The following is a 13,969-nucleotide window of genomic DNA, read 5'->3' on the forward strand; positions in this document are numbered from 1 at the left end:
GCAGCTGCTACTTCTTGCTTTCCAGACTTCCCTCCACCTGCCTCCCGAGCATCCTGCCTGCTGCCCGCTGTGATCCCGGCCTAGTGCCTTCAAGCCCCACTCAGGTCCCATCTTGAAGAGCCACCACCATCCTGTCCCCCACCCCGTGTAGCCCCCCTGGCCGCGCCTTACTCCCAGGAGTACTGACCACCGTGTCTCCGCTTCAGCCCTTGGTCCCTGGGCTCCCTCTCCCTGGGACTGCCTTCTGGACCTGCCCCTCTCCTGTCAGCTCAGGGCCAGCCCAGGATGGGTGTCAGTGAACATGTGTGTTAAGTGACGGTGCCCCTGAATTACTAGACACAGCTATTCAGCCCTTCCCTTATTATATGGCAAAAGGGAGGGGCCCTGTTTCTAGAAGTGGGGTGTAGCAGGAGGTCGAGGGAGTGCAGGGAGGGGGAGGGGGGCTTTGTTGCCAGGCTGTGGGTGTGGCATCACTGGCTGCTGCACTGTTACTGAGTGACACCCACTCTGCTGGTCCATTGCTGTCCAGTGGGCACCCGCCATGGGGGGTTGGGGTGCAGCGGGGGCACGCCCAGCAGGCCTTCCTTCGTTCTCCCTTTCACCCGCACACCCAGCTGGCCACAGATGGAGTTGAGTCTCCCACCCACACAGCTCTAGACTGGTCTGTTCACCATTCACACATGAGCCTGTAAGTTCAAGTTCTACGGTCTTCCTTCTGTCCTTTCTGTTCTAGTCACGTCCTTTCCTAGTGCATTCTCATGTGGCAGTGGATCCATGTGGCAGCCGATGGATCTCAAGTCTCTCCCCTGCTGGGCACCCCCCCAGAACTCTGTCACCTCAGGGCAAGGTCTGATTCTTGTGCCCGGCCCTCCAGGACCTCTGACCAGGATCCTGTGCCAACCCCCCCCCCCCCCCACGTCCACTCTGCATCAGCGCAATTCCTCTCAGGGCCGAGAATGTCTCCTGGAGATGGTCCCTAGCTGGCTGGCACCCCCTCGGATGCCAAGGAAACCTGGGAAGTAGGCTTATGCCCTATTGGGGTGAGGGGGCACCTCCTTCATCTTGTGGGACCCACTTTGAACTTGAGCACACCAAGTGCGAAAGCAACAGTGTTCTGAGAGATGGGAAACTTGCAGAAGTTCGCATAGCCTGTGTGTAGCCAGGCCAGGCCAAGGCTCTGACCCAGCCTGGGCCTCCTGCTCTCCAGGTATGTAGTGTCCAGCCTGATAGGGCTGGACTGTGAGGGGCCCTGCAGAACTGGAGGATCGGGGCCCCCAGATGCAGCCAGTTTTTCTGCCCGGGGCCACTGTGCTGGCTTGTTAACAAAGTTTTTATGGGAAACACAGACAACAGTGCCGGAACCATAGGTGCACGGTGCAGCAACTGTGCTGTGCGGCCCCCGCCCAGATCACGGAGCAGCCCTGGTCTCGCTCACTCCCTTCAGGCGCCGCCCCAGAGGGGGTCGCTCTCGCCTTTTCACTGTGGATGCGTTTGGCCTGCTTCTCAGTTCTGTGTAAATGGGATCCCCGTGTTGCCTTTCTTGTTTAACATTATGCTTGTGAGATCCATCTGCGGATTTTCATACAACAATATCTGTTCATTTTTTTGGCTATGTAATACTCCATCACAACGTATTTATCCCTTCTTCTCTTGCACTTTTGGGTTGTTTCTCACCTTCAGCTATAACAAATACCACTGTGATAAAATTCATGTGCATGTTTTTTGGAGAATAGCTGCATGCATTTCTGTTCAGTATTTACTTTGGAGTAGAATCACTGAATGATAGAGTATGTGTTTGTTCAGCTGTGGATTTGGTCAAATGATTTTGCGAAGCGGTTGTACCAACCCACATTCTCAGCCCCAGTGTAGACGATCTCCTGGGGAGTGTGTGTGTGTGTGTGGGGGGGGTTTCACCATAGCCATTCTAGGTGGGGGATGTAGAGATATGTCATTGTGTATTTTTAAAAAATTAATTCTGAAGGGCCTTGGCTGTTGTAGCTTAGTGGATTGAATGCCAGCCTGCCAACCAAAGAGTCGCCAGTCCAACTCCCAGTCAGGGCACATGCCTGGTTTGCCCCAGGAGGGGGCACACATTGGCAACCACACATTGATGTTTCTGTCCCTCTCTTTTTCCCTTTTCCCCTCTCTAAAAATAAATAAAATCTTTAAAAAATAATAAAATTAATCCTGGAGGGGGGCACAGAGAGAGAGAGAGAGAGAAACAGACAAGCCGGTCGACACCAGTTTGTTGTGCACTTGTTAATTGCTTCTTGTTATGTGCCCTGACTGGGGATTGAACCTGCAACTGTGGCACATGGGGACCACACTCTAATGAGCTACTTGGCCAGGGCTTATTGACTTTTTAATGTGTATTTATTTCCTTGATGATTGGTGAAGTCAAGCACATTTTCTTCCCATTTATTGGCCATTTGAACATGCTCTTTTTCTTTGGTCTTCTTCAAAAAGCTTTATTGTTTTACTTCTCAGCTGGATTTGCACTCTGCGTGGAATCATAAGGTAAAGCTTTTTCCACACGATTGACAGTTGACCCACCTTTTCCCAGTGCCCTGTGGTGTCACCTTGATTATCTGGCAGGTGTGAGTCTTCCTCACACCTGATTTAATCTGTGAACTGTCAGTGTGAGTCCTCCAGCTGTTCCTCAGAGGGCCGTGTCCGCTCACGGCCCTCTGTGTGGGGCCCGTCATCCCACCTCAAGCCATCCCCAAGGCTCAGTCAGACAGGTCAGGTGACATGCCCCTGCCACTCAGCCTGACTCCGCAGCGCCCTGCCCTCTGACGCTTGGTGTCAGGCTAAGGTTCTCGCACACCTCTAGGAATATAATAGTCTGTTTAAAAATCAACTTCCTTCTTCCTTATCTCTTAAAGGAAGTCGTGTGTATACTGTGAATGGAATGTCACTGTTAGTCTCTGGAACTACAGGGTGACTGGAGAATCTTACAGACCCACCCTGACGGGTGCTGTGGCTCTGAACCCAGCCTGCGTCTCCGTCGTTGAGTAGATGGGGAAGGGCTGTGAGGGACTGACATCCTGATGGACCAACCGAGTCCTTCTGGGGAGAGAAATGGCTGGGGAGCGACTTTTTTACTAGCCTCTTTATTGCCACATCAGAGCACGCCCTAGAGCAGTAACAGCGTGAACCCAGGCTCTGCCTGGGGAAACCCTGCCATGATAGCTCGGATCCACCTAACAGGCCACTGATTTGTGTGTGTGTGCTCATTCAAAGCTTTAATACTAAGTAGAAAATATGGCTTGTGATATAAAATGTGTGTTTTCATAAGACAGTATGTGCCAATTTACGCTAAATACTTCAAAACATTCTGCATAGAGAACTTACAGATCATATTTATTCAATTAAAAAATGTCTAGTTCTTTAAGAAAGTGTTTTGAAGAAAATAACTACAATGAAAATGTCAAAACCAAAGATAAACGTAATAAACCAATGACTTTATGGTACAGGATATAATCACCTTATTTACGAAACAGCAGGCAGATTTTTCTGCCTGAAGGAGAAGTGAGAGGAGACTAAGCTGAACAAAAATTCAGGGAGGCGTGTTCATGTAGTTCATTGAGGCTGGAGGCTTAATAGTATTAAGTGGGTCTTTGAACATCAGATTTTGCCTATAAAAAGAAAACTTCCCCAAACATCAGAAGTATACTTTCCCGCCTCAGCAAAGGTTTTTTCGTTCACAGTTCAGAGTTCTGCTGTTCACTTATCCAACACGGGAACAGTACCTGGCTGTTTTCTCAAACTTAACTCCTGGTATCAGCCTTCCGATGGTGATTTTGTTACATTTCCTTTTTACTGTCCCCCCTCCCCCCAGGGAACTTAGGGCCTCTGGTAGCAAACATACTGGAACATGCTTAGATAAAAGCTGGTCTTAAGAGATATTTGATTCATAAATAATTCAGCAAGTATTTATGGAAAGCCTACTCCATGTCAGGGTCTAGAAAGAGCAAGGCAGACGCAGGCCAGCCTCCAGAGAGCTCACCAAGCAGGACACGATGAATCGAGCCCCGATGCTCAATCGAGATGAGCCCTCATTTCATGTTTAGAGATTTGCATAGATCCTGATTTCCCCTGTAGGGTCCATGATAGCCCTGGTGCATATCATCCGTTGGAATTCCCATGAAGGGGATTTCGAACTCTGCCTGTTGCTCTCTCCAGTCGCCTTCTGCTCCCTCTGACGAAACAGTGTCCCCTTCGGTCTCCCAGCTCAGCCTCTGTACTTTCGCCCATCCCTCTGGTTTTTCCTGTGACGCTTTGCTACAGCTTTCTGTCCGCTTTGCTCTTGCTCTTTGTGTCTTTTCCTCCTCACTGGAAGCCTGGTCATCTGGGCTTCCCCATCGGCTCTTTCCTGGCTTCTCACTCACTTAAACAACCCTAACACTTCCTTAACTGTTGGGCCTGCACTTAACTGGCCAGCATTCTGATGAGCTGTGTGGGGAGCTTCAGGTCTTTACGACACCCTCTTCCTGAATGCTATTTAGAAATACTATCCTAAAAAAAAACAAGGACAATTTTCTGAGAAGTCCTATTTTAAAGGCTGTATTAAAAGAGACTGGCAAAGGAATGCATAATTCGACAAAGGATGCTTCTACTTTATTTTCAATTCTTACCAAGTATTGGATTCTATAAGACCACAGTTAAAATTCTTTGGTGTGGGGTGTCAATTTCCACATAAGGGCTACATTAAAAAATTTGATGTTTGGCTCTGCTCTTTGAGATTAAATTAAAAGTAATATGGACACATGAACCTTGAAACTTAAAAAAATAAAGAAAGAAACCCAGAATGATACAAAGACAGCCCTAGCCAGGCCACTCAGTGGGTTGGAGTATCGCCCCCCACCCCCCTCCACACACACCAAAAGGCTGCAGTTTGACCCCTGGTTGGAGCGTGTGCAGGAGGCAACTGGTGGATGTTCTCTCTCGCTCTCCCTTCCTCCCTCTCTCAAATCAATAATATCCTCCGGTGAGGGTTAAAAACAAAAGTTAATACAGTTAACTACTCACTGATATGTCTCTATCTTTGATCATAAATGATACTGAATTAAGAATTCAACTATTTTTTAAATATTTTATTTTTAGAGGGAAGGGAAGGGAGGGAGAAAGAGAGGGGGAGAAACATCAATGTGTGGTTGCCTCTCACATGCCCCCCACTGGGGACCTGGCCCGTAACCCAGGCATGTGCCCTGCCCTGACTGGGAATTGAACCAGCGACCCTTTGGTTTGAAGCCTGTACTAAACCCACTGAGCTACACCAGCCAGGGCAGAATTCAACTATTTTTGAATCAGGTGCTGTCCAGCAAACTGCAACATATGATCCGCAATCCTTTTAAAATTTTAACTTGGAAAGCCCTGGCTGGTGTAGCTCAGTGGATTGAGCATGGGCCTGCAAACCAAAGGATCGCGGTTCGATTCCCAGTCAGGGCACATGCCTGGGTTGCAGGCTAGTTCCCAGCAAGGGACACATGAGAGGCAACCATACATTGACATTTCTCTCCCTCTCTCCTTCTCATCCCCTCTAAAGATAAATAAATAAAATCTTTAAAATTTTTAACTTGAAGACAAATAGAAATATTCAGTAATTTTTAATTTGCTGGATGTTCTCAGAAAGAATTATCAGAAGCACCCTCCAGTAATGAGACACAGTTGGATACACCGCTCACCCCAGATGGACTAGCTGGGTGTGCTGTGAGGCAGCGGCGAGAGACTAGGCCTTCTGTGGAGAAGGTGTGCACCTTCGACGCAGAAGCACTCCGCCTTCACACAAAGTGTGGGGATAACAGGGAGGGACATTGCTGCATCAGCCATGGGTGTTGTCACAGCTCTTTGAATGCCTGATTTCACTTTTACAACACCACCAATATTTCCTCTCAAAGGTAATCCTATCCTCCGAGTAGTGAATATTAACAACTTCCAACAGGCTCTCCAGGAATAATTCACAGTTCTGAACCATGCTTAGGGAGACATTTCCGGCAGTCCCTGCAGGGTTTATTCCTAGTCCATCTTTGGTAATAGTTGCGGTTGTGGCAGTAGGAACTCTCCGTTCCTCCACTGCACTCTCTCAGCCCCCTGTGAAAGGTGCACTTTTAGGAAATCTGAGCTCTGTGCATGGCAGCCGGAGGTAGGTTATCAGCGTGATCTCAAAGGAAACCCTTGACGTGGTGTGGCCAGCCTGGCAGAGACCACAACAAGCTGCAGGCTTGGGACACATTCCTTGATGTTCCTTCTCATCTACAGAACGGGAGTAAAACTGTCTGTCCTGTTTCTTCCTGGTGTTGATGACTGCCACGACCAGAGAAGGCTCACGGGTGTAGCACTGCAGGCTTCGAGGTGAGCCCTTTCCCTGCCCAGCCTGTCCGCACCACCGCCATCAGGTCCAGGGAACAGCAGGCCGGGCCACAGCCTCCTGGAGGGCATGCACACTGTTTCCAAGGCAGGGACAGAGGCTCCTGGAGGGCAGGCCCATGGTAGATGCCACTTTCTTACTTTGCCACCTTAGAAGCTGGAACCTGATGGGGCGGTAGCAGCTCAGAGGGTTAGAGATTTACCCAGGGACACGCAGCTCTAAGTGGTGCAGCTGGGGCTTGAACTCTGGTCTGGCAGACCTGCTGGAAGACTGGGTTCTCTGAGCTCTCTGGCAAGCCCCAGTTCCAGCCTAGCTCCGTTCCCATGCGTGGTGCCCAGGGCCCACCTTGCTAGGCTAGGCTGGCTCAGAGTCACTGTGCACGTGCCTGCTGCGAGCCTTTCCCTGCACTGCTGTTCCCTCTGCCTCTCTTCAGGGGCCGTCTCTCCTCAAGGACATCTGACTCCTGGGGCCAGGCCTTTGTGTCCCTCTGGCTGGAACCTCTGAAATGACACAATTTTCAATTTTGCCTTGTATTCGTGAGGTTTGCTGGGGACCGAAACCCTGAATTTCTGTAACCCTCCTGGGCAGAGTCTGGAAACCGTGTGGACATCCCCCAGGGTACCGTGCATTAAAGCGACAGAGTGATGTTCTGCTGACACTGTCTCATTTGATCCTCCCAGAGGCCCTGGCACATTATCTCTTCCTTCCAGACTAGGGCCACGCAGCCCAGAGGGGTGACATGGCCGGCGCTGGGCCACACAGCTTACAGAGACACCGGGGGACTGCAGCCAGGCTGCTCTCAGGAGGAGGGGACTGCTGGGCTGAAGCCGACAGCACACAGCCATCAGAGGGGGCAGGGGTAGGAGCTGGAGAGAGAGGCGGGGCCCTGGTCTTCAGGAGACCTGAGAGCTGGCGCCGCCCTGATCTGGAAAGCCGATCCCCCCCCCCCCCCCCCCCCCCCCCCCCCCCCCCCCCGGCCCCCCCNCCCCCCCCCCCCCCCAGTCCCCGCCACTCCCTGTGCTTGTTTTCCCATCCGTGAAGGAATTCCTCCCGTGTCACCTGTGCTGGTTCATTCAACACCAGTTTACTAAACGTGCCCAGCCAGTGTTGGCCTCTGGGGATACAGAGAGGAGGGGGCCCTGCGCTGGAGAGTGGCAGGCAGGGCTGGGGAGAGGGACAAGCATACAAAGATGGGGTACAAGGTAATGGGGGGAGTCACAGGGGTTCCAGGATGGCGGAAGGGAGGAGCAGTGTGGGGGGCAGGCAGGAGGTGCTTGGGCTGAGCCTCTCTGCTGACCACGGGTTCTCCGGGTGTGGGACAGCAGTGTGGGCGTGGCCCTGAGGAACAGCATTAGGGAGTGGGCAGCTCGCAGCGCAGGAACTCAGGCCCCCGGTGGAGAGCGGCAGGGGGTGGCCGAGACTGGCCGGGGCAGAGGGGTGAGGGCGGGATGAAGGGCAGCTGGGGCGCTCAGACTGTCCTGTGGGTGCATGGTTCACACACACAGGAAAATCCTTCAGAAGTTGGTGGTCCTGAAGCTGCAAGCTCAGGGCCCGGCAGAGGAAGCCTAGCTTTCCTGACTCTGGGTTTATCCGTGGCCTTCTGTGCTTTGGCCTGGAACTACAGGGAGAGCAAAGCCAGGAGGCTGGTGACTTTGTGACCCCAGGGAGGTATTGGCTCAATCAGTGGGAGGGGTGGGAAATGACCCTGGGGCAAATGCAGGGTACAGGAGTGGAGACTGCAGCAGGCACAGCCTGTGCACAGGCCCGGGCCCAAGAGCCTAGCACGGGTAGGCAGGGTCAGGCTGGCTGGCTTGGGTGAGGAAGGAGGGGTGGCTGAACTGGGTGGCCCAGGGTCTCCCAGGCCCTCCCAGGCCCTGGCCCAGCGGAGCACTCCCCTCTCAGACCCCGGTCTCCCTCTGCCTCCGCAGGAGCAAACCTTCCCACCGAGGGCTGGCCGCTGTGTAGCCTGGAGGGCTGCCAGAACCCTCATTTTCCAGCCGCCTGGCTGGGTGACCTCAGCCAACTTGCTCCCCCGCCCTGGGCCCTTTGGGGTCTGAACACTGGAATTGCTAGAACTGATTCTGGGCTCCTGCTTTCAGCTTTTTGATCTAATCCTTGCAGCTTAAATTGCTTCCTGAGAGGCCCTGCAGAAACTGGAAGCCTTGGTGCTAATGACTCTCCTGGGTGGCCGTGTGCCAGAAGTCGAGGGGCCTGGCTCCCTGGCTCCCCCCTTCTCTTTCTATCAGGCCTCTAAGGCTGGAAGGTGGGAGGGACAGAGCAGGGTTGTTGGCCTTCCTGGACAGAGGAATGGCCAGAGAGGTTAAGTGGCTGGCCTGAGCTCACACAGCAGTGGAGCAAGCAGGCCCTGTGGGACGTGGGGGCAGAAGGTGAAGTGGCTGTGAGTCTAGCACAGAGGACAAACCAGCCCTTGGCCCGTCAGCAGGCAAATGGGGACGGCGGCCCCTGCCTGCCTTCCCTGTTGTCCATGCTATTTCACACTCACTGCCCATGCTCACCTCCTTTCCTTCCTGCTTCTCCTCCTCTCTGGATCTCCTTCTCCCCTTCCTGGGAGGCTGGCTCAGCAGGCTGTGTGTGTGTGTGTGTGTGTGTGTGTGTGTGCCTGCCACTCAGCCCTTCATCCTGCCTTGTGGGGTCACCAGGCCAAGGTGGAGGCACCCAAGGCAGAGGATGTGGCTGAGTCAGACTCTTCCACGGAACACAGACAAGTCACCTCCCCTCTCTGAGCCTCAGTTCTCTCGTCTGAGGAAGGTCAACAGTGCAAGGCCTACACGGCCCTGTGCGCAGATGCCATGCACAAACCTGTAGCCAGTCGGTCTGCACCTGGTAGGTGCAGAGGAATGGAGGTGAGGGGGGACTTGTCCCCATCTCTTGTTCCTGCTCCCTCTGGCCCACTAAGCAATGTCTTTGGCCTTTGGTTAATTTTCATGTCATCGGAGTATTGAAGCAATCGCTGTTCCCGTTGTAGCAGTGATAGAATGGGGACTCAGCCTGAGTGACTTGTTCAGAGTCACGCAGCAGGTGAGCAGTGCAGCTGGGACTGGCCCCCACACCGGCCTTGCTCTCCAACTGGGGCTCCCCCAGCGGCCGGCCCACCCTGCCTCGGTTTCACTCAGCGGGTCTGGAAAGTTGGAACTGCGCTGCACTGCCCTGGGCCGGCCCCAGGCTGAGCAGACAGGCGTGCAGAGCTCTGCCAGCAGCCCAGACAGAGTCGGAGGTACGGGGACGTAAACGGGGCTGTCAGCCCTGTGCCCGGCTGCCCCACGTCTGTCGGGGTGTCTGAGGTGTCAGGCCCCGCAGACTGCCGCGCCTCACCCCGCCCCCAACCCCAGGCCTTCCTTGCCATGTCGGTCCAGTCCGGTCCAGGTCCGTCGAGTTTGGTTGGCAGGTGGCAGCAAGGTTCAGGGGGCTGGGCCAGGCCCACCGGGGCGTGTGGGGGCTGACGGGAGGGCCCTCAGCCACTTCCTGCCTCAGGCTCTGTGCCTCGGCCGTGTGTGCAGGGCCCTGGACCAGTGGGCTCTGCCTTCTGGGGCTCTTACGTTCCTGTTCCGTGTTCTGGGGCGAGAGAACGAATGTGAGTGGCGGCTGGGGGGGTGGGGGCCGGCGAGGTCTGCCCCCACGGGCAGCTCCTGCTGCTCTAGACTAAGGGGCGGCGTCCGGAGGGGAGAGACCTGGAGACCGTGCTGCCGCCCCCCTGCGGGTGTGGTGGCAGCCACGGAGCTCTCGGGCAGTGGGGGGTGGGCGTGCTGGGTGCCCCAGAGCCCCGCGTGTTTCTGCCCTTGGCCTGCTCTCACCTCCAGGCATCAGAAATGAGAGAATTCGGGCTCTGGGGGGAGGCCGGCCGGCTCTGTTCCTGCTCTGCATGTACCAGCTGTGCCACCCTGGGCAGGTCTCGCCCCCTCTCTGAGCCTTCACTCCCGGCCAATGGGAGTGAGGGTGCCCACTTCACAGGCCTGTGGGGAGGGAGCAGGTGGGATCACCTGACTCAGGGCCTCAGTCCTCAGAAAGTGATGTTCTTCTTGCCTTCTGTCCCCTCTTCTTGCCTCCCAGGTGCCCCCAGAGCTGCCCACACACCCACCCAGCCCTCCGCTCACTGGTCTTGGCCTCCCCTCCCTGGGCAGTGGTCACCATGTTCTCGTGTGTGAAGCCCTACGGAGACCAGAACTACTCAGCCCTGAAGCGGGCCTGTCTGCGCAGGAAGGTGCTCTTTGAGGACCCCAACTTCCCGGCCACAGACGACTCGCTGTACTACAAGGGCACCCCAGGGCCTGCGGTCCGGTGGCAGCGACCCAAGGTCAGTGTCTGGTCTGAGGCCAGCAGGCCCCGACCCACCCAGGCTGTAGGGTCGGTGGGGTGTCTGAGAAAGTGGGGGGGCTGATGCCGGGCCTCCTGCTGTGGGGTTTGACCTCGATGTGGGGGATGGGCACCAGGAGAATTGGCCTTCACCCCTGGACAGCAATGCCCAGCCCAGGATTCACCCCTCTTGGCCTCAGCTTCCTCACAAGGAAAGTGGGGTCCTCTGCCCGGGCACCCTCCTCCATGGCCTTTTTTTTTGGCATAAAAAGATGTTGTGGATGTGACCTTTTGTTAGTGAAATTCAAGCGTGAGTAACATTTAAGTCCCATTTAGTGACGTTCCTGTGCAGGGAATTTACTTTGCTGATTATGTTCATAATGATTTTGAAATAGTCATTTGCTGTAAATGAAAAGTACTTATTATTCTGATTAATAAATAATAATAGCAGTAAAAAATGATAGCACCTCACAGGGCTGTTGGGAGTAGTGAGAGATGATGCGGGGAGGACTGGCCGAGCGCCCGGCACTCAGCCCAGGCAGCCTTCACATCGCAGCTGAGAACAGGGAGGGACGTAGCACCTGGCCAGCTGCCCGCCGGGCCTTGGTCCTCGGGGCTAGAGTGGAAGTGTTTGGCCCCATGGCTTGATTTCACCCTCTCTAACCTGAGTCCTCTTTAGACTATTCCTGAGTCAGAGAGTGGGTGCCCTTGGGGGCCTAGAGGAAGGGGAGGCTGCTGCAGGTCACCACCCAGGTGACACTGTGAGGGTTGGCCTTCAGTGCAGGAGCACTTGGGGCTGGGAGCAGTCTCCCGCTGTCCCATAATTGGAGAATGCATTTGTCAGGAAGGGCCGTGCAGGCAGAAGGCACAGTGCGAAGAAGACACGGAGGCCTGAGCCCCCACGCTTGTTTGGGACATGGCAGTGCCACGGGAGCACAGGGCTGGTGGAGGGGAGCGAGGGGGAGAGGGCAGGGGCCCTCCACCCTGACAGCAGACACAGGGGCCCTGCTGCCCTTGGCTGCAGCCCCAGGCGCCACACCAGAACCTCTGGCCCTGAACTCCCAGCAGCCTCCTGCCTCTTGGGTGCCCCCCCCCCCCCGCCCTGGCCCATGCCTTCCTCTCTCCTTTGTCTGGTGGGTGGGGGAGGAGGCCGGCCTCAAAGGGCCTTTGTGAGGCCCTGGGTGAGAGAAGGAGGGAGAGACACTCAAGCTCTCCGCCCGGTCTCATACCCCCTCGCTGGCCCCTCAGGGCCCTTTCCTGCCTCCTGCCATCACCCGGACATTTTAGGTCTGTCGCTGTGAAGGAGGCTGGTGAGGCCTGGCTGGGGAGGTTTGAGCTTGGTGTCCCGAGAGGGTGCTGTGTGACCCTGGAGGACACCTGCCCATTCGGAGCCTCTTTCCTTCCCTGCCACACTGCCTTCTTTTTCTCTACTGTCCTCTCTGGCCTGGTGCCTGGTCCTTTCCAGACACTGAAAGAGAAGGAGTGGAGCTGCCCCTGCCCCGGATGCGCAGGCTGATGACAGAGCCACGTGGTGGTGGGCGGTGTTGAGAGGGAGCCGTCTGAGCCGGGCCCAGGGGTGGGGGGGGTGTCCATTCTGGAGTGGGGAGGCAGCTCAAGGCCATGGCTGAGTGGAGTTGATCCGGAGTTGAGACCCTGTGGATCAGGGTGTGGCTAACCGTCAGTGTGCCCGAGGTGCCTGCTGGGTGGTGGCAGGGTCAGTGTGACTCGCAGGCCCTCACTGCACAGATAGCATGGGGAGGAGAAGGCGGCGGAGCAAGAAGTCAGGCCTGGCTTGCTTCAGGCGGGGGTGAGGCCAGCCCAGCAGGACGACCTTTACCCCCAGCTGCTCCACCCTCAGCCAGCGAGACAGAACTGCCAGCGGCTTCTGCATTCCTGTGGAGTGCCAGTTCCTGGGTCCTGTGCCCTGACTGTGTGCAAATAGAGCAAAAAGCCGACTTTCTCCACAGCCCAGGGAGGCCCTTCGCTCCCACTCACCTCCAGCTCCCCCGCACTCGGCCGTGGGAACCGTGGCCCCTGTGTCCACCTAGGAGCTCCTCAGCCAGCCCCCTGCCGGTTGGCCTCCTCCTTCCTCTCTCCCAAAATGGGATGAAGAGGCTGGTTTTCAGCCAGATGTACTTGGCTTCATGGGAGCTGTGACCATGAGCAAGTCACTTCCCCTCCTTGGGCCTCAGTCGCCTCATCTGTCAATGGGGGGAATAATTCTCACCGATCCTGGTTTCTGGGGGTTGAAATGACTTGAGCCACCTGTGGCCTCAGACGCATGGCAGGCAGATGACAAACCGGCTCCCCTCTCTCCTCTGCCTGCCAACCTCGTGTAGGGGACCCAGAGCAGGCCTCGCCCTCTTCGGCCCCCGCCCACGGCATCCACACCCAGGGCACCTGCCTTGGGTCCACATCCTCCTCCTCCTCCCCACAGATTCCTCATTCTTTGTTCCTTCCAGCTCAGTAAACATCTTCTGGCCTCCCCCACAGGCCAGGGAGAGAGGGAGAAGGGAAGCTTCGACAAGGCTCGTCACTTGGGCAACCCCGATGTGAAGGGGTGTGTGTGCACTTCCCTGTCTCTTGGGCCCAGAGCCTTTCCTAGGGCCCCTGCTCATCCCTGAGTAGGCAGAGTGCCCCCGCCCTCTGTCCAGCCCTCTGTCCCCACCCCCGTCTCTAGAGGTAAGCCTGCAGGTCCCTTGGTGGGACCAAGAAGGGAACCAACTGGGGTCCTACACACAGCTGTTAGTTTGGGAACCTTCCAGAATCCTCCCAAGGTGGCCTGCTGGTCCCAGAACCTGGCCTGGGGCCCGGAGTCATCATTCCAGCACCTGGGGAAGACCCCACTCCCTCCTTGGCTGTGCTGAACTATGGCCACTTTATACCATGAAACAGGCGGTTTGCACCAAGGCCAGCCACCCGGCCTCTGCCTGGCCTCTGCCCGTCCTCTGCCCGGCCCAAGAATGACCCTTCATGGCATCAGCTTATGCGATACCGTGGGGAGCATGCGGCGGGGGGTCAGTGTGTTGCGGGGGTGGAGTGGGAACAAGCTGTAACCCCTGAGAACACTTCCTGGTTTCCCGTCCCAGGTGAAGGTCCTGCTTCCTTCCTCAGCCTGTTGCCCACGTGTCTGATTCCTGCTATGACCTTAGATTCTGGGAAGGAGGTGACTGGGGTGAAGGTGGATGGATGCCGAGGGGGGGGGCGGGAGCAGGGGTGGAAGGTGCCCTGGACCCGCTGCATTCCTGACTGAAACTGGGCCTGGGAACCTGCAGCTCTCGCTGCTGC

The 13,969-nt window shown here is 55.9% G+C and overlaps 1 protein-coding gene and 1 pseudogene across 1 annotated transcript in view; one reads left to right on the top strand and one right to left on the bottom strand.

Moving 5' to 3' along the window:
• CAPN5 (calpain 5) overlaps positions 1 to 13,969 on the top strand; it is a 49,438-nt gene that overhangs the window by 5,496 nt on the left and 29,973 nt on the right. The window contains exon 2 of the mRNA XM_037038398.1: positions 10,439 to 10,682. Within this exon, the coding sequence (XP_036894293.1) occupies positions 10,518 to 10,682 (165 nt within the window). The 5' untranslated portion in view covers positions 10,439 to 10,517. The remainder of the gene's footprint in view (positions 1 to 10,438; positions 10,683 to 13,969) is intronic.
• LOC118981632 (ubiquitin-fold modifier 1-like) lies at positions 5,928 to 6,395 on the bottom strand (annotated as a pseudogene).

This window comes from Sturnira hondurensis, unplaced genomic scaffold (genome assembly GCF_014824575.4).
Source record: "Sturnira hondurensis isolate 20B ecotype Veracruz unplaced genomic scaffold, ASM1482457v3 Scaffold0024385, whole genome shotgun sequence".
In the NCBI taxonomy this organism is placed as follows: domain Eukaryota; kingdom Metazoa; phylum Chordata; class Mammalia; order Chiroptera; family Phyllostomidae; genus Sturnira; species Sturnira hondurensis.